This window comes from Astyanax mexicanus, chromosome 20 (genome assembly GCF_023375975.1).
Source record: "Astyanax mexicanus isolate ESR-SI-001 chromosome 20, AstMex3_surface, whole genome shotgun sequence".
In the NCBI taxonomy this organism is placed as follows: Eukaryota; Metazoa; Chordata; class Actinopteri; order Characiformes; family Acestrorhamphidae; genus Astyanax; species Astyanax mexicanus.
In genome coordinates this window covers 28,291,711-28,315,186 of record NC_064427.1, presented here as the reverse complement: position 1 = coordinate 28,315,186, position 23,476 = coordinate 28,291,711, and the positions used below count along the sequence as shown (strand labels likewise).

General features: G+C 37.7%; 1 protein-coding gene across 1 annotated transcript in view; it reads left to right on the top strand.

Moving 5' to 3' along the window:
• Positions 1-23,476, top strand: part of LOC103038694 (roundabout homolog 1) — a 356,100-nt gene that overhangs the window by 107,669 nt on the left and 224,955 nt on the right. The window contains exon 3 of the mRNA XM_022681288.2: positions 4,535-4,621. Within this exon, the coding sequence (XP_022537009.2) occupies positions 4,535-4,621 (87 nt within the window). The remainder of the gene's footprint in view (positions 1-4,534; positions 4,622-23,476) is intronic.

Below are 23,476 nucleotides of genomic sequence, written 5' to 3'. Positions count from 1 at the left end.
TGTACAATCATCTACATTATAGATTAATATTGAAGACATAAAAACATGGATGAGACACATGGAATTACATAGTAATCATGCCCTAACCTAAACATGATTAACTGAAAATGTGATTTGAGGTGATTTGGAATGACCTGGAGCTTTACAATGTGACAGAAACGCAGTGAAACTATTGTTCAGCACCTTCAGGAACTCCTTCAAGACACAGACTCTGAGAAAACTATTCCAGGTGACCCTTGCTCATGAAGACACTGACACTACCAACAGTGGGCAGATCAGTCCTTGAAGATAAATGTGCTACTCAGAAGAGTTTAAAGTATAAACATATTCTGTTTTGTTTAACATTTTTTGTTAAGGACAAAAAATCAGCATGTGTTTCTGTATAGCTTTACTATTGTCCTTAATATTAAATTTGCAATGTAACAATTAATAAAAACAAAGAAAACAAATTAATTAAATGCACATTCTAAAAAGTGATTTTATGTTTTAGTCAGGAGAACTAATATTATCAAGTTGAGTAAATTTACCGGCCAGAACAACTTAGTTCAGAAAACTTCAACATGAAACCTGAAAACTTAAAAATGTTTGTTGAGTCAATGAAAAAAATAAGATTTCAACCAACTTTTAGTATAGTACACGTGTCAATTCTCTTTCTACAGTGATGGTTCATATAGCTTTCCCATAATGCGCCTGGCACCATATATTTGCATATTGGGTGTGGCCTCTCCCTTACTTACCATATTTGTGTTGTCTGTTGCCTAAAGCTACCTTATCCTAGTAACATATGTGTTAATTGATAGGCTTTAGTGTTGTAGACCGTAAGAGCAAGTTGTCATTGTTATGTGCTCTTAATTATAACAGTACTTAAAAAAAACTGTTTAAACAAATGGTTGTGTGAATAAAACTCAGTTATGTTAAATAAACAAAACTGGTTCAAGTTATCAAATAGCTTTGAATCAGTTAAGTTAAATAAACTTATATTTGTATGTATTTACAACTTAACTGAGTCAAAGCAAAATCATTACTTGACTGAATTAAATTGAGCCAATGAATATATTTTTTCAGTGGCAGGTGCACCTTTCCTTTACCATCCTCTACTAATTGCTTATTGATTTGGAGGGCAAAAGGTGTGACTTAATGCAGCCTTGTGTTGAGCTCAGCCTCACCCATGGAAGTCAGAGAATAAGAGACAGAGAGAGAGAGAGAGCTAAGCAGACAGGTGACAGGTGAAGAGGATTAAACACTGGGGATAAACCATCTGTCTGTCAGCGCTGCTTCATTTAGCACAGTGCTAAAATTCCCCTCCACACTGTGATATTAAATGGCTGGAAGGAACAGCACTGCTGCTTCTCGCTGGTGGTCTTAGGGTGCCCTGCAGAATTCCAGTGCTAAGCAGGGCCAAATATACAGTTATTAGCGAGAAACCAGATCTCAGTTGGATCGTTTATAATCTCTACCGCCTATCCACACTCAGAAAACACTCATAGATAGTTTTCACTTTATAAGAGCACATTCGACTGCTCTGCCATATGCTTTCACATGTCATTTGCAGCCTTTAACAATAGGATTCCTTAAGGGTTCACTGTCTTCCAGAAAACTAAAGAATATTTCCTGAAAGCATCACTGGGTATAGTCGATCGTACTGTTGAATATTGACATTGTTTGACTTTATTAAGACAACTTCAGCACAAAAAAGTGTTTTCTAAGTCTGCTGAACAAGAAACATTGAATTGCACTACAAACTACAGCAAACAAGTTGCCTCAACTAACATTATAAAACTTTTTCTTAAAAGCTGGTGCAACTAAACCATTTGTGTTGGCAAAATTTACAAATTGTAGCCAAACGCTAGCTAAATTTAAAGGCCAGACACTTAGTCATAACATATGATCTTCAAGTTTACCAAAGGTAGCCCCGGGGGGAATGACTACACACTGATGGTGAATGTCAGAAACTGGAGGACCACACGCAAAATGCAAATAGTTTGTCTCAACAGACTTAACTCAAAAGTCTCCATTTGAAGGCATATGTGCCCACAAACTTTCACCTAATTTATATTACTTGGGTAACGTTCGGAAATGTTTGTGGGTTTACAGCATATAGCGTTAACAACATTGAGAGCGCAAGCAACACAGTTATGAGCTCTGACAATGATGCTTGTTCTTACAGCCTACAACAGAGATATCAGGGTGTTAATCGTAAAATACAAGCTATAAATTTACCTAACGTAGCCCGGGGGGGAATCTCTACACACTGATGGTGAGTGTCAGAAACTGGAGGACCACACCCAAAATGCAAATAGTTTGTCTCAACAGACTCAACTCAAAAGTCTCCATTTGAAGGTATATGCGTCCAAAAACATTAATCTAATTTATACTACTTGTGTAATGTTTGGGGGTTTACAGCATATAGCGTTAACAATATTGAGAGCACAAGCAGCACAGTTGATGCTTGTTCTTACAGCCTACAACAGAGATACCAGGGTGTCAAGCATAATACACAAGCTACAAATTTACCTAAGGTAGCCAGGGGGGAATCTCTACACACTGATAGTGAGTGTCAGAAAATGGGGACACACCCAGTATGCAAATAGATTGTGCCAGAAGCCAATGAAAAAGAAGCTGCCAAAGGCAACAGACTAAACTCAGTTAATATAAGTTGGTTCAACTCAAAGATCTCTGCCCAGAAATGTTAAGCTAACTCAAAATAATTGATTAATGTTTAGAAGTATAGAATTGTATGTAAAACAGGCTTAACTCATTTGAGTTAAAACAACTTATGGCCATGTAACCAGCCAAACTCAAGACACAAAACAGCGCAACTTGCTCTTTTAAACTTCCACACTGACACCAGCCATTTAAATATTAAGTGACACATATATAAATCCTGAGAAAAGGCAACAGTAGGGAATGATTACACCATGATGGTGAGTAATAGGTGGGTGGAGGCAATGGCTTTGTGATCAACATCAGGTGAAAACCCCTGCAGAACCTCTGTTTAGTAGACCCCTTCCAATAAAGATTCTTAATGAGCATGTGCAGATTTGTTGGCTTGGCCTTTTTCGCCTTGGACTTTTGTATAAATCTGGTATAGCGTACATATATCAATATTATGTGTAAGTGTGTCAGCTGACATGTACACAAAGAATATCAGATATTGGTGAATTATTGATAAGATTTGACTTTAGAGCTAAAGTGGATTATTTATTTAGAAGGACCCAAACAATGAACCACATTTTCTTCTCCAAACACCATTTCACAAACTCAAAGGTGAATTTAAAGGCCAGTTAGTTAACTATAGTACTGTATATAAGCTACAAGTTTACCAAAGGTGATGGTGCCACACTGATGGTGAGTGTCAGAAACTGGGACACACACCCAAAATGCAAATGATTTGTCTCTACTGACTCAACTGAAAGGTCTCTGTTTGAAGGTGTACATGCCCACAAATTTGTGGGACTTTTTTAGACTTAAAAAGTCTCCACATGTGTCAAGGTTCTTCCCTAGCAGTTTTTTTTTTTTAACAACATCCATTTAAGCTGAAACCCTTTATAAAGCCTCTATTTTCCTAGGAATGCAGGAAGGAGGCTGAACTGCTGTGAGAGCAACCGGCAAAATATCATTTATTACTCTGTTGTTTGTGAATTATCCCTATGGATACACAGTTTGTTTGCGAGTTCTGTCTTGATTTGCCTTTCTAGTGCACACAATAAATCAGAATAAATTTAATCAAGGACTACTAGACGACAAAAAAAGAAAAAAAAAAAGAAACAGCGAAGCCCTAAACCCTGTAATTTTCTGGAAGCTGCCATCCACAATCAGAAAGCTTAAGGAAATGTTATATGAAGTATGCAATACCGCTTTTTCCCAAGACCCGCAAAGCAAGCAAGAGACATTCATCAACTCACTCATGCATTAAATAGCAGTGGACAGCGGCGCTGGACATACCTCCGATCCCAGAAGGAATATAAAGGGAAATAAACAAGAGCACCTAAATTAAAAACACAAACCAAGTGTAAACCACACGCTCATCAGCCACCACAAATAATGACTGATTCTTGCTTTTACAAGTAATAGTAACACTGATTATAGTGATTACACTGAAGGATATGTTGGCAGGGTTTGAGTGTTGACCACTTTGGCCAGTTCTCACTGGTTGTGGCCTTAGACCTCGAATATGTTCAGACTCATTTAATGCTGTCCGGCTCTGCTGCAGAGACAGTCTGCCACTGATGCATTTACTCAGTCGTATTTTTACCAGCACTTTTTACTCTCTCTCTCGGATTACTTGAAGCTTTTCCTCTTTTATTCCACAGCAGATCTGGTTTTTAATTGAAAAATCAGGGCACTCAGGTCATTTCAGCAGATGTAGGGAAGCCAACTGATTGCCAGTTGGCTCGTTTCATCAGTGTGTTGGAAGAAAAGCGTTCCCATGCCTATACTGTCATACAGTCCAAGGATTTTTTTTCTTTACTCTTTAAGCTTTCTTTAAAGCAGTGTGTCTCATTCTTATTTGTTTTTCTTTGTTCACTCACAGATATGAATACACAGCACGGATCAAGTGACACAGCCACTTCAGCTCCAAGCTCCGACCATGATGAGGATAACTCACCTGGTTACACAGGTAAAACTCTCTACAGCTCTACTCATACTCATACTGCTCTTACACTGCTTATATCATGTGTGCAGAGTAACATTAACAAAACGATTTACTCTGAATATAATACACCAAGACCAAGTATGTATGATGTCATGCTTCTCCATCTGGCAATCTGATGGACAAGTCTGGGTTTGCCAGAATTGTACTTGTCTGACTGTATTGTGTAACTCCAAGTGTAAAGTTTGGTGGCGGAGGGATTATGGTGTGGGGTTGTTACCATTTCAGTATTTTTGGCCCCTTAGTTCCACTGAATAAAACTCTTAATGCTTCAGCAAACCAAGAGATTTTAGACAATGACTTTGCAGGAACATTTTTGGAATGGCCGCTCTCTGTTCCAATATGACTGTGTCTTGAGTCCTGACCTTAACCCAATAAAACACCTTTGGAATAAATTAGAACAAAGACTTAGAGGCAGGCCTTCACGTCCAACATCAGCGTCTGACCTCACAAATGCACTTCTGAAAGAATCAAGGGTCAGAAATACCTATAAACACACTCCTACACTGTAAATAAATATTCATTGGCTTAACTTAACTCAGTCATGCTATCATTTTGCTTTGAGTTAAGTTGTAAATACATACAATTTCAGGTTTATTCAACTTAACTGAGTCAAAGCTAGATAATAACTTAAATCAGTTGAATCAGTAAGTTTCTTCAACTTAACTGAGATTTGTTCACCCAACAATAGTTTGCAATAGTTTCTCAACTGTTTTTCTAGTTTGGTGGGCTTTAATAATTTGACATATTAACAAAATATATACACACATACATTCTTAACATATTTATTACATTTATATAGAACTGCAGATACTGACAGTATAAAAGTAGGGCAGGATAAAAGTGACCTCTGTAGCTCCAAGCCTCCAAGTACTAACAACACAGCACAAAGGTAACTTGCTCTTACAACCTACAACACTGAGGCCTGGCAACCAATACCTACTTCACACCAATGCATGACAAGGATAAGGTAGCTTTGGGCAACAGACAACACAAAGATAGTAAGTAAGGGTGAGGCCACACCCATTATGCAAATATATGGTGCCAAGGGCCTATGGGAAAGCTGTTTAAACAAACTCTGTAGAAAGAGCATTGACACGTGTAAAATACTAAAAGTTGGTTCAAATTTTTTATTGGCTCAACAAACACTTTTATGTTTTCAGGTTCTCTGAACTCATTTTACTCAACTTGATCATATTAGTTCTCCTTACTAAAAAACACACAATCACTTTTTAGAGTGTAAACCATGAGGAAGGCCTTCCCAGAAGAGTTAAAGCTGGTATATCTGCAAAGAGCGAGCTGACATCATATTAAACTAAATGAATTAAGAATGGGATGTCAGTCAAGTTACATTTGCATGCGTGCGAATGTAGTTGAGTGGAACACTTTCAGCAATATAGTGTATATACAGAGACAAACATGGCATTTGACCAGGGCTGTGCAAACTGTTGCCTACAACTTTACAAGCACAACACAATCCTCGTAGCAGCTATAATAAGATCAAGGGGCGAGGGTTGGTTGCTATTTTGCCCTTTCACCTCATTGCATGTACTGTACATACTGGGAGGAGATTATTGTAATGAGTCGTGTACTGGAGTTACTGGGACTGATAGTAAACACGGGTTGTGTGCTGTTTGATGTCTGGGAAAAAGCTTATTTTTGGCACTAGCATGGCAGCTATTGTTGGTACTGCAGCAGAAATGCCCCAGCTATGCTTTGATGCTCTGCACAAAGATCTGATCACACTCACCACCAGTTCAAACTCACACCGATCCCAAATGAGCAGGAAGCATTCTGGGAAATCAAACAGGGATTCGGGATGTTTCAGAACCAGAAAGTCAAAACAATCATTTCTAATAAGCCAAAAAGTGACTTCTATTGAAAATATAATAATAGATCACTTCACTGAAAAATGGATTTGTTGACTCAACTTAACTCAGTCAAGTTATCATTTTGCGTTGATTCTGTTAAGTTATAAATACATGCAACTTTGAGTTTATTCAACTTAACTGTGTTTTATAAGTAAATAACTCATTCAGTTTTTGTTTACAAGTATTGATTTTTCAAAGAAACCATTTTATTTAATATATGTAAATATTTTTATCATATTTTTATACCTTTACCAACATGGTACTGGTGCAGCATAAGACTGAACTCTGTAGCCGTAAGCCAACATACAGAACAGTGGTAACTTGCTCTTACAGCCCACAACACACAGACACTACTTTATGCCTAGAATAAGGTAGCTTTGGGTAACAGACAACACAAAGATGGTTAGCAACAGAGAGGCCACACCCAATATGCAAATATGTGATGCCAGGGGCCTTATGGGAAAGCTGTATGAACCATCACTGTAGAAAGAGAATTGATTGGTTTAAATCACATTTTTACATTGGCTCAATACTCGTTTTTAGGTTTTCAGGTTGAAGTTCTCTAAAATCATTTTATTGAGTTGTTCTGGCCGGTTAGTTCACTCAACTTGATAATATTAGGTCTTACTAAAACACAAAATCACCTTTTGAAGTAATAATAGCAAAAACAGACATATGCAAATTTTGACCAATTCCAATGATGCACTTTCTTCAAGAAAAAAAAAAAAATTTAGCCTGAATTTTGTGGAAATAAGTTTTTTTAAACTAAAACAGACAATTTGAAACGTGAAACAGATAAAGCATTTTTCTCTCCCATCTTCCTGGTGGATATCGGCTTAAAGCATGTGAACCAAACATGTTGGATTTATATTTTTCTGATTAAAGTATGTTCATTATATAACTGTATTTGTATTTCTATTTTTATGCTCCTCTGACAATAACAGATAATAGAGAGAATGTGAGCTTTTTTACTGTTAGTGGCACTTAGGATCGGTTCATTGCTACTGCACTATGTTACTTCGGTGGAGCTGCATAGAAACATACCAAAACTGCATAACCATACGTATATGTGTCATATTTGTTCCAAATTCTGTTATATAGCTCTATTGTGTTCATCCATATGCTTCTTGTAGTGGATCTGTATTCTTAGCTTATAAACAAAATGCATCTGAAGAGCTGTCCATGAGGGGGAGCTCACAGCATGATCTGTATTAGACGCATGACAGTGTTGTAAATGTCAATTAAGCTCCTAAACTGAAGGGGGCGCACAAGAGCAATACATACATACAAGTCTTAAATAATGTTGCTTTGAGTAAATCTAATCCAAAGTATCTTTAAGTACACTGTTAAAAAAATAATTTCCGGCAGCAGGGGACGCCAGAAAATTTATGTAAAAAACAGAAAAATACTGTCATATTTAAAACAGATATAAACCATAAAAAACAGTTATTGTATTTACTATAATTAACAGCTATTACTGTCATTTTACAAGAACTTGTCCTATAATTTCATGAAATCTTTCCTTTTAACAGATTTTAATTCTAAAAAAGTATCATATACTCCTTATAAAACAGAATAATTATTAATTTTACAACAAACTGTCCTTTAATTACATTAAATATTTTCCTTTTAACAGATTTTAATTCTTAAAAAAGTGTCATACACTCCTTATAAAACAGAGTAATAAGTCATTTTACAAGAACTTAGTTTGGTTTATTTTATAGAAAATAGTAATTTGTGCAGTTTAAAATTAATTTCACACTCCTTAACAACCAGCCAAATGGTGAAGCAGTATATTTTATTGTCTGCTAATAATGTTAGCTTCAAACCTTCAAACATGCTGAGCTACGAAATTGGTGAAAATGTGTAAATTTGATTGTTTCTCAAAATATTCCTCTAACCGACTGACACTTGTATGACATACATGATACATATTGGATTGTAATTTGATCATTTTAAGCTGTTTTATCCACACAGGCTTAAAACCGACAGCACTTAACAAGAGTTATCCTGAGGCTGAACATCCTAATTGGATTTGATTAAAGAAACAAAGTCGTAGATCTCCCTCCCATAAAAAGGAAATTGGGTTAATCAGGGCCAGGACCTAACCCAATGAAAACCAGTGTGAGGGGAAGCTCAAGGTTCACCAGGGTCAGGAATGTGCTGGAGTGTTTTTTGGAGGATTGTGTTCATGTTGCCATGTTGGATGTTGTATCAGCTTTGGAGATCCTGAAGTGCACGTCCAAAGACAATGCAGTGCAAGCAGCTGGAGAATGTTTATGTTGGAGCACTAAGGCTAGTGAAGCTAGCTTCTCAGAGCAGAGAATGTAATTGATTAAGACTCTCTCCTCACTCCCAGTCTGGGCTCATTTGTAGCTCTGAAAGCTAAACTCCCAGTGAAAGCTCGGCCTTCTCTCCAGTTACCCTCAATCCAGTCCTTTCTCCCCCTGTCTTTCTGTCGTGCTCGGCGTGACTTTAGTTTCTGCCAGCTCTCGTTCTTGTGCTCCCTATCTCCTTATAAGTGCGTTTTTTCCCAGTCGTGCCCTAGTTCACTAGCCATGGCAGCGGTAGTGTGTTGGACTGTGACCCTGATGACACTGGTTCAATCTTGTGTGAGGAGCGGTGTGTTTATTTATTTATTTTTTCCTTACTTCTTGGGTTTACCTGCTTTAAATTCGACTGTTCTGCAATTGGGTTCAGTAACCCTCTGGGCTCTAGAGTTACTAATCTAGCACTCCATCCCCATTACACTTCATTTTCCAAAACAGATTTTTTTTTGTGGCCCTTCAAGTAATGGCTTTGAAAATATCTGACCTGTGGCCAAGCTTAATTGCCGACCCCTGGTATAGAAGGTGTGACTGGAGATCTGGCTCCATGAAATATGGCTTGTCAGTGTATAGAAACTAAGCATCAAAAACAGCTAATTTTGTAATGTACATAAGTTCATCTATTATGTTTATAGCAATTTAACCCCACACCTTTATAGTGAAATTTAAACCAATTTAAACCAATTTTAAATCAATTAAAATTGGAATGTTTTAACCAGGATTGTGTTTTAAGTGAAGCACAAAAGAGGCAGCCAATCAGGACGGACGTCAAAACAGCTTGATTAATTATGGTGAGAATATAATCCAACATTGATCAACAAAACTATTAAATATACGCCATGTTTGAGCTCAACCATAGTTTTATTACCAGGTCGCTGTCACTACTCTATACTAAATTGCACTGAAACACCTGCTGGTCTATACGCTGGTCTGTAACACAGGACCTTGTTCCAGTATTTACTTTTTTGCTCCCACCCCCAGACAGGACTGACAAATGTGTGTTGAGAATGTGCTCATAGTTTGTTCAGATTAATTTTGTTGCACTTGGTTTCATTGTGTGAAAACAAACCAAACCAAAGGGAAAACGGTTGATGTTAACAAACTGGTAAACTGATTTGAACTAGAGAAACAAACTAAAGATAAAGATAGTATAAAACACCATAAGTAATAACAAAAGATTGGAAAATGATCACTTATAAAGTAATAATAAATGCACAAATCTCATAACAGTCTACATAAGAGAAAAATGTGAAAATTGTACGAGACAAATGTAGACTACTGTATAGATACAATGATTTGACAGAAATTATAGAAGATTATACCTTATGACACAAAACTAGAAAAAAAAAAAGAAAGAAAGCAAGGCGACTGACAGCCGACAGACATCCAGATTAATAGAAACATCTCAGAGACACTCAGATTGTCAGCGGGCGGTTGAGTGAGGAACACAGAGCGATAGAGAGAAAAAGAGAGAAAGAGAGAGAAAGATGTGGAGGTTGGGGTGGGGGGGTGCTGAGGAAATGAGAGGGGCTGTGCATCAGCACTCACACACTCACTCACTTACTCACTGCAAAAAAAGAGTGCTTTCAAGCCTTCTGTCATATTTCACTGGCTCGTTGTTCGGGTGACCCTGGACCTGCCAGCCCCCGACTGGAGCGACGGAGGGAAAGGATTGGAAGCAGGATGTGATTGAATGGTGGCATGATGCGGAAAATGAGACCATGAGAGAATCAGAGTGCTAGCTATCAGAAAAGTGGCAAATTTAAGGGCAGAAGGAAAGAGAGAAAGAGGGTGAGAAAGAAAGAGAGAGAGAGAGAAAGAGAGAGAGATTATATCTGAAAGTGACTAAAAGAAAGAATCAGAAGGTAATGGAGAGTCTGTGAAAATTGAACTGGACTGGAAAATATCATGATTCTGTTTAAAATACTTGAGTATGATAGAATGATCCTACCTTCCTCTGTGTCAGTCCAGTTTTGTTTGTGGGTTTGATTTGGACTCAATGGACAACATTAAGATACTACCTGCAATACTGACCAGAATATCAGGTTTCCAATCATTACAGAAAAATACAGAATAGTCATGTAACTTGATGATGTGTCTGCATTGGTATGCACTTTTATTCTGTATTTTTTTTTTTTTAAGTTTTTAAGAAATACAATATGTAATATTTTGTTCCACTGCCTGAACATGGCAGCTCTTTTTACACAAGTAGAATAGGTCTATGGGCCACACAAAACATGTTCATAAAGTTCTTTGCACAAAATTAGCTTTTTTGTTAGATTTTACCATATTTATTTTTGCCAGTTTCACTACCTTTCAAAATGAGCCATTTAAGGGCTATGTCACTTTTATACAAAAAAGCTGCTGCTGACCAAACCTTGTATCTGCTTAGCGTTTACCACACATTGGTACTAGCTTGTGCTAAAAGGCAAAACACTTATTATTCTCTAAACTCATCTGCTGAAAGGCCACGGAGAGTAGATACAGATCCCCCCATCAAACAAAGTCTGCTGGCTCATCCTGCTGTGCACAGTTTAAAGTTTTCAACCAAAATGACCAAGTGGAGACCCAAATTGAAATGCAAAAGCATGCAAAAATTACGTTTTGCATAATATGTCCCATTTAAATTATTAAAAAGCCTTAAATAGACTTTTCTTAGTGGTATTTTCGGTTCAAGAAAACGAAGCAAAGACAGAAAAGAAGAATTACAGAGAGAGCCTCATCAACATCAGGAACAGGGCATCTTGATACATGTAAAAGAGATAGATAGAGAACATAGAAAGGCAGGAATTGAATTAGATTTGACTGAATTTATGTAAAACAGAGAATATAAAACATTATCGGAGTGTGGCTAATAACTTCGGCAGATTGGAATAGAACAGTCTAACTGAAGGGAGAGAGCCAGAAGGTAACATAGACATGGAGGCACCCTGAAACACTGGCATCCAAAGTGACCAAGTAGAGACCCAACTGAAATACAAAAGCATGCAAAAAGTGAGTTGTGCATAATATGTGTCCCATTTAAGTTATTAAAAAGCCTCAATTAGACTCTTCTTAGAGCTTCTATGGTTCAAAAAAACAAAGCAAAGACAGAAAAGAAGAGTCACAGCCCATATCTGTGAATCTGTGTGCATCTGGGAATAAACAGATCAGGTAAACGATCTGCCACGATTCTGCCTGAAATTGTGAAAAAAAAGTTGGCCTCCAATTTCTTTAGTAGAAAGATATAATGACCTCCATTGACCCTTCACCCATCCAACTGTTTCCTGCATCTGTAGAGCCCGTAACTCTCTGTTAGTCATCATCTCCTTCCATTTGACCTCTGAATGCCCTGCTTTCCTCCATGCGTGGGTGACAGACAGGCAATACAAACTCCATCCTCCATTATCTGGAGCTGAGCCTGATGCCTGTGCTGTAGCGCTAATGCCATTGGGAAAAATGGACTGACATCATTTCGAAAAATTATATCTTGGCACGTGGACACAATAAGTACAAGTATAAGATGTTGGCTTTGTTATCACTGCTGTGGGTGAAGAAAATGTGACAAAAGGAGTATTTTATTGGTTTAAAATCAGTTTTAGGATTGATTTTTGAAAAGTGAATAGTATGTAACACAAAAGATTTACAGAATCCATGTATAGTTTTAACACTGCAGTTATTCCAGCCTTTTAATCGTAATAGAGGCTAAATGCTGCTAACCTCTTTAATGGTGTTGTTTCCTGTACTTTCATAGCATGCTGAAGAGATTAAAGCAGGTCAGCTCTTAGCTTTGTCCCCTCTCATTTTCCTGGGTTTGGCTTACTGAAGTCAAGAGGGGATGTGCTGCTCTCACTGTTGCTATCACACATTTATTTGTCTAGGGAATTTGTTAGTGTTCGTCTGTGTTTTGTAAATTTTAGGAATGTAAAAGTGATGATTCAAGACTTTTGCAAAATGGTTTTGGGGTATTGCAATTGATGTGTTTCACAGGTGTTTTTTTATTTGCTTTTATTTGCTTACATTTCTTTTTCTGTTTTATTATATGCTATTTTTAACATTTATGACAGATTATGTTTGCACTCATTTACCAGATTATAACAGATTATATTGATATTAGGAATACAGCTCTGGGGAAAAAAAGAGACCACGTCAATTTCTGAATCAGTTTATCTGATTTTGCTATTTATAGGTATATATTTGAGTAAAATGAACATTATTTTTTTATTCTATAAACTACAACATTTCTCAAACATTTTACAAACATTTCTCCCAAATTCCAAATGAAAATATTGTCATTTAGAGCATTTATTTGCAGAAAATGAGAAATGTCTGAAATAACAACAACAACAAAAAAGATGTAGAGCTTCCAGAAGTTTATATTCATAAAGTTTGAAGAGTTCAGAAATCAATATTTGGTTTCATGGCATGTTCTCCTCCACCAGTCTTACACACTGCTTTTGGATAACTTTATGCAACTCCTGGTTCAAAAATTTAAGCAGTTCAGTTTGGTTTGATGGGTTGTGATCATCCATCTTCCTCTTGATTATATTTGAGAGATTTTCAATTTGATCAAACTCATCATTTTTAAGTGTTCTCTTATTTTGTCCAGAGCTGTATGCTTACTTAAATTTACAGTAGGTGGACTTATTAATCTTTGATTTTATTGCAAGTTCTAGCACTTACATTGAAGATGCAGCAATATAAAAGCATTGGGGTTGAGAGAAATGTGTAGAAACAGGCAGAGAATTCTTATGAGAAAATCCTCAATATTCTCCATATTCTTATTATATCCCTAATACTCCACAGTTTCAGAAGGAGAAATTTTAGATATTCTGGCTTCAGTTCAGATGCTTCCATTGGCCAAGATATGTTTTTTGCAGTGTGTGGCACTGAGCTCAGCAGAGCCTTCTTCCTGCCAATGTTCTGCTGTAATCTGGAGTGACACTCATGCCTAGGTAAGAGGGGAAAGAACATGCGGCCAGAGGAACAGATGCACTGACTGAGGGCCAGACATGGACTAATGTGCAGCTGGCCAGAAGGAGCTGCTTTACACCTCCAGGCCTTCTGTAAACAGCAGAGCTGTGAGAACTCCGCACTCTTAAGCCTGGCAGTGTGACGACAAACCAGCAGAACAGCAGGGAAGTGAGAAGAGTTCTGAATAGATGCACTTTGTCTGTTCCCTGTCAGAGCAAATGTGATGCTGACATTTTACAAGTCGTTTTGGTGCCCAAATATGACCTTTTATCATGTGGATTTATGGGTTGCTCTCATGCAAACTTCAAGCACCATCTGTTGCTGTGCTGACCCCAGTCACGGAGGGGTACTGGACTGTGCATGTGGGTGTTTGAGAGTTGAGAGTTATGTATCAGGCCTATGTAAACTCTGCTCAGTGAATATGTATCACACCTGCTTGCCTGCTAGTGTGTTTTAAACGTGTGTGTGTGTGTGTGTGTGTATGTTAGGTGTGTGTGTGTAAGAGGTCAGTCAGCTTGGGGGGGCCGGAGATCATATTTATCACATCAGCCACGCGGCCCTGTCTGTGTTTTGGCAGCTGACTGTAAGGGGCTCAGTTTCAGTGTGTGTTTGGATAGATCTTTGGGAATTCTGCAGGACCCAGTGGAAGAATTCCCAAGAATTCTACTGATTGATTGTCATGCATACTTTGGACCCTTCAGAGGCTTTCTTAAAACTGGCAAATGTTCTGAAGAGCTGTCCCCAGATAGATGGAAAGGACTATCAAATTCTTTAGGATCGCTGGTAATAATGAATGAAGTCATGCATAGTAAAACAAACACCCTATCTGAAGTAAAGTAGAGTATTTTAAAGTAATATTTGGTAGATTTACATAAAGCTCTGGAAAAAAATTATAACAGACCACTTAAAAATGATGAGTTTCTTTCATTTGACCAAAATAAAAACCTCTGAAATATAATCAACAGGAAGATGGATGATTACAAGCCATCAAACCAAACTGAACAGCTTGAAGTTTTGCACCAGAAGTAGCATAAAGTTATTCAAAAGCAGTGTGTAAGACTGGTGGAGGAGAACATGCCAAGATGCATGAAAACTATGATTAAAAAACAGGGTTGTTCCACCAAATATTGATTACTGACCTCTTAAAACTTTATGAATATGAACTTGTTTTTTTGTCTTTGCATTATTTGAGGTCTGAAAGCTCTGCATCCTTTTTGTTATTTCAGCCATTTCTTATTTTCTGCAAATAAAAGCTCTGAATGACAATATTTTTATTTGGAATTTGAATTCAATGTTGTCTGTAGTTTATAGAATAAAACAAAAATGTTTGTTTTACTCAAGCATATACCTATAAATAGCAAAATCAGAAAAACTGATTCAGAAACTGAAGTGGTCTCTTATTTTTTCCAGAGCTGTTTTTTTGTTTTGTTTTATGGGCTCTAAGTCGGTCAGTAGACTAGGCAGTCGCACACTGGAAACATCAAGCAACCACTTACTGTAGAGAGAGTGCCATGATAATAGCTTTGTTTATATTGCTATATCTTTTGTAAAAACAAGTGTTACGATTTTTTTGAGAGCTGCAGTTGGCCAGTGCATTTTGTGTGCAATTGCATTAAAATTATTTTTCAGCATCAGCAGCCAGAGCCTGAGCGAGCGCTATTGTGCACAGGCATCTGTTTGAGGATATACTAGAGCTGGGTATCTGGAACAGTTGCTGTCTTCATATGTATAAGTGGTCCCAGTGTCAGCAGGACTGCATGATGTGGGAGGGAGTCCTAGTGAGTGGGTGGGTTAATTAGCTTAGCTAAATTGGTAATTCGGGAGAAACAATATGGAGGATGGTGGGATGTTAATAAATTGTGGTGGTTCCATTAATGAAGCGCTATTCTTCCTCCTGGTGTTGGGGTAGAGGGTGGATAAGAGTCTCCACTGGGCCACTTAGCCGCTTTGATAAAGGAACGAATCATATTGGATATAATAGTTTTTCAGTTCACTGGTTGTCCATGTATTACTCCGCCACATGCAGGTAACCTAGCAAAGATGCAGCGCTTACCAGCCAAACAGTGCAGTAATGGAACTATTTTAACTCACCGAGTTTTTATAACCAAACAGATCGAATTTTCTCGTCCTTATTAACTCAGAAATCACATATGTAATATTACACATTATATCACTCCCCCCTTGTGTATTATTGCTTAAGTAAAAGGACACAAGCAGCCATCTTGAATCTGCATTTCTGTATGTTATGTCCATTTTATATTTTATATTACACAGTTATGAATACCTGATAAACTGAACCAAGGAAGGACAACCAGTGAGCCATAAGCATGGTGATGCACAAGGCACCGGACAACTTGAAGACAGTGTTATGGAGTCCATTCTTCAGTTCAGAGCTGTGTAGGTGGTACAAGGGGATCTACACAATATAATACATGTGACATTTAGAACACACTGCCAGCTTCTAAAGGGCTTGAATTACCTGATATAGCTTGTAAAGAGCTTGATAGTTATCTAATAAGCTGAATCAGATGTTTTGAGGTGAAAACAGTTGAGTATGTTCACAGCAGGGTTCAGCAGATCACAGTAGGACTTGTTGACTGTAATCGAGAAAATATGTCCATCCTGTAAAACACGCTGTGGTACAGATTAGAGTAGTTTAAACGACATTTAGTCAGAAATCAAACTGAATAAAGAGCTTTTAACAGTTTTGACAGTTTTGCTGAAGGTTGCAGAGGCTTTCTGCAGGTTCAGAATGATGAACATGGAGTGATGGAGCTCCATCTAATACATTAGCATGAGATGAGTTGTGAAGTTGGGATACATTATGTGAGGTGGTGATCATCCAACATCCTGAGTAAAACTGACACTCTTGTCATTTAACTCATTCTGACACTATTTTTACAATTATTGATTGGCCGAAAGGCATTCTATGAGTGCTATTATCAGCCAGTAATGCATCGTAACCAAAGCTCTCCGTGTATTACTCTTTACACCTACAGGTAACCTAGCAATGATGCAGCTCTTACCAGCCAAAAAAATCATGGAACACTATGCTAGCTCCTGTTAGGTCTGGGTTAAATGTAGCTGACTGGATCATAAACGGCCACAGCAATGTATGGGGAATAGAGTATAGGGGAAGGGAATGAACCCTATGTGTAATCCCATTAAGATGTTAAGTGTATGATTTATCATCTTCCTGTATTATGTTACCTAGTACCTGTCCCATGACTTTTTTCATGTCAATGTAGATACCAATATGGATACAGTGTATATAGAAATCTCATAAACAGGATATTTGAAGTGGCTTTTATTTGATTGAGGGGAAATTATATGTAACAATTTAGCATGCTGTTTAGCAGCACATTACTTAGTAGCTAAAATAGCCTCATAACTTAAAGCAAAAACAAACTTTCTGATCAAATACAGTTGGATATATGAGAAATATCCCTTCAACCTCCCTCAAACCATGACTTTAACCGAAGCCTCACTATACTGTATCTGTATGTGTGAGATAAGAAGCAGTTTAATAAGAACTGTAGAGCTGTGGGCGCAGGTCAGTCGAAGCTGCTCCACAAGCTGTTAACCAGAGAGCAGCAGGCTATCATGTGGACAGTGTGTGAAACATTACCATGACAAGAAGCTTTTACAGAGGAAGCCGATACCTGGAAGTCTGGAAGCGGGCCGCTGAGGAAAGGTAAGCTGTCGATAAAGCTCCTCACTCTTGAGTTAGTGTTGCTAGCGCTGCATAGCACATGTGTATTAGTGCTGCGATTTTTCTCTCTAATGGCCTGTTCTCTCTGCTGCTCGTCGCAAAAGGAGCGAGTGTGTCTATAGAAACGCTGCAGCTCAGAGTCTAGGGGGGGATCTGCCTTTGTGCTTTATGTCAGACGATGGGAGCTTCGCTGTCAGAGCGATGGATGGAAGTACTCTTGTAAGACACCATTAGGAGAGAGGGAAGGGGGTATAGAGGAAGAAGAAAGAGAGAGAGAGAGAGTGGGGCAGAAATAAAAAGAGAGAGGGATGGAAATAAAGAGAAACACACACAGGAGAGAGATCAAGACAGAAAGAGAGAGAGAGATAGTAAGTAATACACTAGGTTTTAAAAGATTCACTCCCTTCAAAGCCCCACTGAGCTTACAGAAGTTATTCAAGATGGAGTTAACTCACCACCACCAACACACACACACACACACACCCTGCCACCTTCACCCCCTTTACCCCAAATGTAGCAGACACAAGTCGTTTGGCACTAGAGCTACAGTACAAGGCTAATGTAGCTAACAAGTAATAAAAGCTAATCTTGTTAATTAGCTCAGTACAAACTGCACATCTAAATCATCACATGCTGAGTTCTTAAAGGGCCCCTAGCTCACATTTTACTTCTGTTGTTATTTTTCCCAGAGCAACACTTACTGTCTTTAGGAGGGTTCATGTACAAAAAAAAATCAAACTTGATCCTTACAATCAAACTGACTGTTTTGTTTGTGTTGTTTTATGAACATTAGTATAGCAGAAAACTATGCAAGGATGTAGTGGAGTAAAGACAGAACATGTGATATAATTTAATATAACCCTGAAGTTTTAAATGTATTATTTATTAGAATCTACTAATGTTTTTTTTTTCTTTCAAATAGCCAGCATTCTCTATTTATTTGAGGAGAATAATAATGTAAAATACTAAACTGAGAAATTAAGGTAATATTATTTTGGTAATAATATTAAGGTAAGATCATGTAGCTTATAGAATCAATCAGTAAGGAACCAAAGGCAGAAACAGGAGCTGGGACAGAGTAGCTGCAATGCTAAGAAGCACAAAAGCTGGTCTCAGCACAGTGGGGCAGGTTAGCCGTGATTTTTTATTTTTTGGCAAATTCCATTTTTTATTAAACGTTTATGGATGGATGTTCTTTATTATTTTCATATACATCTTTATATTAATTTATATTTTTTGTTATGCGATGCTGTCAGCTAAATAGCGATGCTAACCGCTAACTGGCAATGCTAATGGCTAACTGGCGATGCTAACCGCTAACTTGTCATGCTAACCGCTAAATGGCGATGCTAACCGCTAACTTGACATGCTAACCGTTAACTCTCAGTGCTAACCGCTAGCTGGCAATACAATCAACTAACTGGCTATGCTAACCGCAAACTGGCATTGCTTACCGCTAACTTGCCGTGTTAACTGCTAACTGGCAATGCTAACCGCTAAATGGCATTGCTGTCAACTAACTGGCTATGCTAACCGCAAACTGTCGATGCTAACCACTAAATTGCAATGCTAACCGCTAACTGGCAATGCTATCAGCTAACTGGCGATGCTATCCGCTATCTAGCAAGGCTAACTGTTTTCTGAGCTGAATTCATGGCTGGTGTTTGATAATAGATGGATGGCTCTGTGCTGGCTCGATTTATAGCTATGATCTGTGGTTTGATATGTGGATTTTGCCTATAAATCACTCCAAAATGCAGTTAGCGGCTGAATGCTAACATCCCAACTCAGCAGTAAGGATAGGAGGGTGTTTCCTTAAGTGCTGTTTTTCTGAACAGAGTAGACAGGAGGGAAATTAAGAGTAAAATGTGTTTTTTTTTAACTTTACCACTATTTAATTAATATATATAGACTTTAATTTTCTTTTAAAGCACTTTAACACTAAGTCCTGTTTGACCTTTGGCTGATATCAGTTTCCTGCTTGACTTTACAGACATTAAAAGACAACAGTTACTCTTTGGGATAATATGGTGACTAAAGCAGAAATCTAGCATTAATCAGAGTGTTTGAGGCAGAACGTTATCCCTGAAATGTTATGGAAGGACTGGATTGAGGGTAACCGGAGAGCAGGCAGAGCTTTCACTGGGAGTTTAGCTTTCAGAGCTACAAATGAGCCCAGACTGGGAGTGAGGAGAAAGTCTTAATCATTACTTTCTCTGCTCTGAGAATATAGCTTCACTACACATGGTAATAACTGCAGTGGGATAAACTTATTTAGCTTAAGGAAGTGGACAGTTTTACATCACATTCAAATGTGCTTATGCACGCATTTATATCCACACTATTTCATTCATTAATACAAAGTAAAGCACTATATTCTAATCTATTGGCTTCTTGTTGTTTGACTTCAATAACTCCAATCTAAATAATGATTATAAAACAAATTAACATAGAATCTGTGCTTAAATGTTTTGTAGGTAATATAAATGGCACAGCAGCTGTGACTTTTTCACGTTTCTAAAAGTTATATATTTTTAAATAATAGCTGTGTCTATCTAGCTGTCTCTTATATAGACTATCAGTCTATATAACTGTCTGTCTGCCTTTATTTATTTTTAGTCTGTAATAAATATTTCTTTTTTGCTTCATAAGCGCTGTTTTTTTCTTCTTCAGGAAATGCACATCTATTTTTTTTTTATTTATGTATGGACTATGTCTTTTCACTCTTGGATGTAACTATTTTAATGTAGCTTATTTTATACCATATATCGTTGACATATATTAAGTATAACCTAATATCAGTTATTGAATTACATATTTTTGTTAGCGGTTAGTGTTTTAGTATAATCGAAGGTTCTAAAACAACATAACTCTCAGCACGATTTGAGTGTACTTTTTTTTTACAAGAGAAAACTCTCCTGGCCTCATTTTGAGCACTTTTGAGTGTGTGTGTATATGTATGTGAGTGAAGGAGGGATGGAGGAATGGAGGGATGAGGCTGGAGAGAAGGCAGCAGAAGGCAGGGGAGCATGGAATGTGCTGATGAGAGGTTTTGTTGGAGGCAGTGTTTGTGCGCTGTTTGTTTTCGGCTCGTGCTGGGCCGGTTCGGTTTGGTGTGCGAGCGCCGGGCCGGTGCAGGCAGTAGCACACACACATATACTTACATACACACACACACACACGTATACAGGGCAATTAAAGGCTTTGAGGGGAATGCAGCTATGCTCTTTCTCTCTCAGCAGGAGAACACTACACTGTCCAAGAAGCTGCTGGGCAGGGAGGCGAGGCCTGCAGAGTTGGCAGAGGCTGGCATTAGGCCGAATTGCTCTCGGTTTCTTTCTCTATAGTGGTGAATGAGAAGGAGAGGCGCTGGTTTTCATCGCTGGAATAGTCTCGCTCCTCTCTCTGTTTCGGATGTGTGGGATATTGTATGTCATGCTGAGAGAGTTTGGCATTGGGGGGAAAAATCCCTATCCTTCGTTCGGCAGCGAAAGCCAACAAGCCTCATAAACACAAGCTTTAAAAAAGATTTTCCCCTGCGCTAAAGTGCTTTTGCAGAGAGATATAAAAGTGCAGATTAAACGCACGTATATAATAACCTTTGGCTCGGACTGGGAGCGGCTCTGTTGGGTTTTTGTTCTGTTTTTTTCTCGGCTCTACACAAGAAACGGCACGCTGAGTGTGGCATGCGCGTTTTTTTTCCTGATTTTTGGAAACGCGCAGACTGTCGGGGGAAAATTCAGCAGGGTTATTGGGCGTTCTGCTTGTAAAGCTGGATTAAGTGTGAATTAAGCCACATGTTTGAGATGGTTTACTCATGGCTGTGCTGTGTTTAACTATAAAATTTTCATCACGCAATCAGAAATTTGGAAGGAAATGTAAAAAAAAAAGAAAAGAGGAGGCCTGCTTTGGTGGGAAAATGTTTTGCAAGCAAGGTCTATAACATTCATAGCCTGTGGAGCTGCAGTGATAGGGGCAGCTGCAATGCTGCACGTGGGCCAGTAGAGGATGCACTTCACCCTGTATGTGTGGGAATGGATGGATGTCTCTGTAGGGTCTGTAGTGTCTGTAGGTGCCTCCCAAAACCACTGTGGGTTTCTCTGACTGACTGACTGAATTACTGACAGAATGACAGACACAGTGTAGAACATGAGGAGTGAAAGGCCTGTCACAATAATTACAACTTTATCAACTACATTTTATATATGCGCATTATATCAATCAGTTTTGCTAGCCTCTAGCCCATTAATGTAAATAAGCCTGTATGATTCTGTATGTTATATTAATATAGTATTTTTAACATTCTATCACAATAATTACATACCAACTTACATTAATGTACAATATATGGACATAATCTACCTTAATTTAAACATATATGCATATAACCTACCTTAATATAAATATATATCGATATAACCTACCTTAAAATAAACATATGTACATAATCTTTGTATAAAACATTTTTTTGGATATTCTCTTGACTATTCCTAGGATAGTCTGAATATTCTTAATTACTAACCTGTTTTATTATTATTTATTTATTTTTGCTTTAAAAGGGTGTAATTGCATTAGTATACTATTTTAATATCATTGCTAAAGTGTATATCATTGGCATAAAACTGTGTTATAGTCATTAAATAATAAATAACGATGATGAAATAATATATAAATAATTTCTGGGACAATATATGGTCCAAAAAATAGTTTTTTTATTTATTATGACTAACAATACTACAATTATACCCCTTTTTAAAGAGTGTAGCTGCATTATTATGTTATTATATGATCATCATTATATCAGTAACATACAATGATCATAAAATTACACTAATAATATTGTTATTAAAATCACAACAAAATATATATATATCATCTAAACAAATACAAATACAAACATTTTGTGAGTTATTTTTGACAGACCTATGAGGGGCAGAGGGGAGCTATAGTCTGGTTATTTCAGTTCAGCTCCTATAGAGACGTACATCCGTATGTACGCTCCTATACAGATAAGATGTTATTAAAAATGTCTTAAAGATCATGAGAATAGTGCAAAAGCGTAATCCACATTTAATTGAATTCTCCTGTTGAATGCATAATCCCTGTTTTAATGACTTTATTAGATCAGGGTGCTCGCTCTGCGTAGGTGCAGCCGGCTCTCAGCCTGTCCCACTGTCTACACTCATGCTCAACTCACAGCAATTGGAGCTGAGCTGTAATTCCATAATGACTCCACAGATCCCGTCTCCTCCACCTTCTCCTGCTGCACAATTAATTGAGCTGGATGACCTGCTCCACACTGAGACAGGCTTTTCTTCCTCTCTGAGGTTAAAGGACACTTTGCTCCTCCGTCTCTTGTCTTGGATGAGCGTCTACTAAACCGAACAAGGCTTTCTCTTTTCTTCAGAAGCCCAGTGTCCCAGTGCACACTGGTTTATGCGACATATATATTACTGAGGACTTTATGTCTGTAGGTCTTTATATCTGTCAAATAAAAAAAAAAACTGCAGTCAAAAGAGATATGTTAGCTCAGGTCTTCCCTGAACACTTGTTCTTTCTTTGTTTTTTTCTTGTCTTTTCCCTATTTTCAGACAATTTTGTCTTCCATCCTTTTATTTCCAGCTCTTTTTCTTATATTTTTTGTTTCCTCTTCTGTATTTTCTCATTATTTTCTCATTATTCCACTCTTTTCATTTTTCCTTTTTCTTTCATCCTGTTTTCCATCCATTCTTTTCTTTCCCATTCTGTATGTTTATTAATTTCTTCTGATCCTGTTTCTTTTTTTCTTATCTTCCTCTTTTGTTTCTTTCTTGTCTTTCCCCCTTCACTTACTTTTCTTTCTGCTTTTTCGTTTCCTCCCTTATTTTTCTTCCTTTCTTCGTTTTCTTTCCTATTCCTATCCTTCGTTTTTCTTTTCCTTCCCTTCCTCATTATTTACATTTTTAATTTCTCTTGGTTT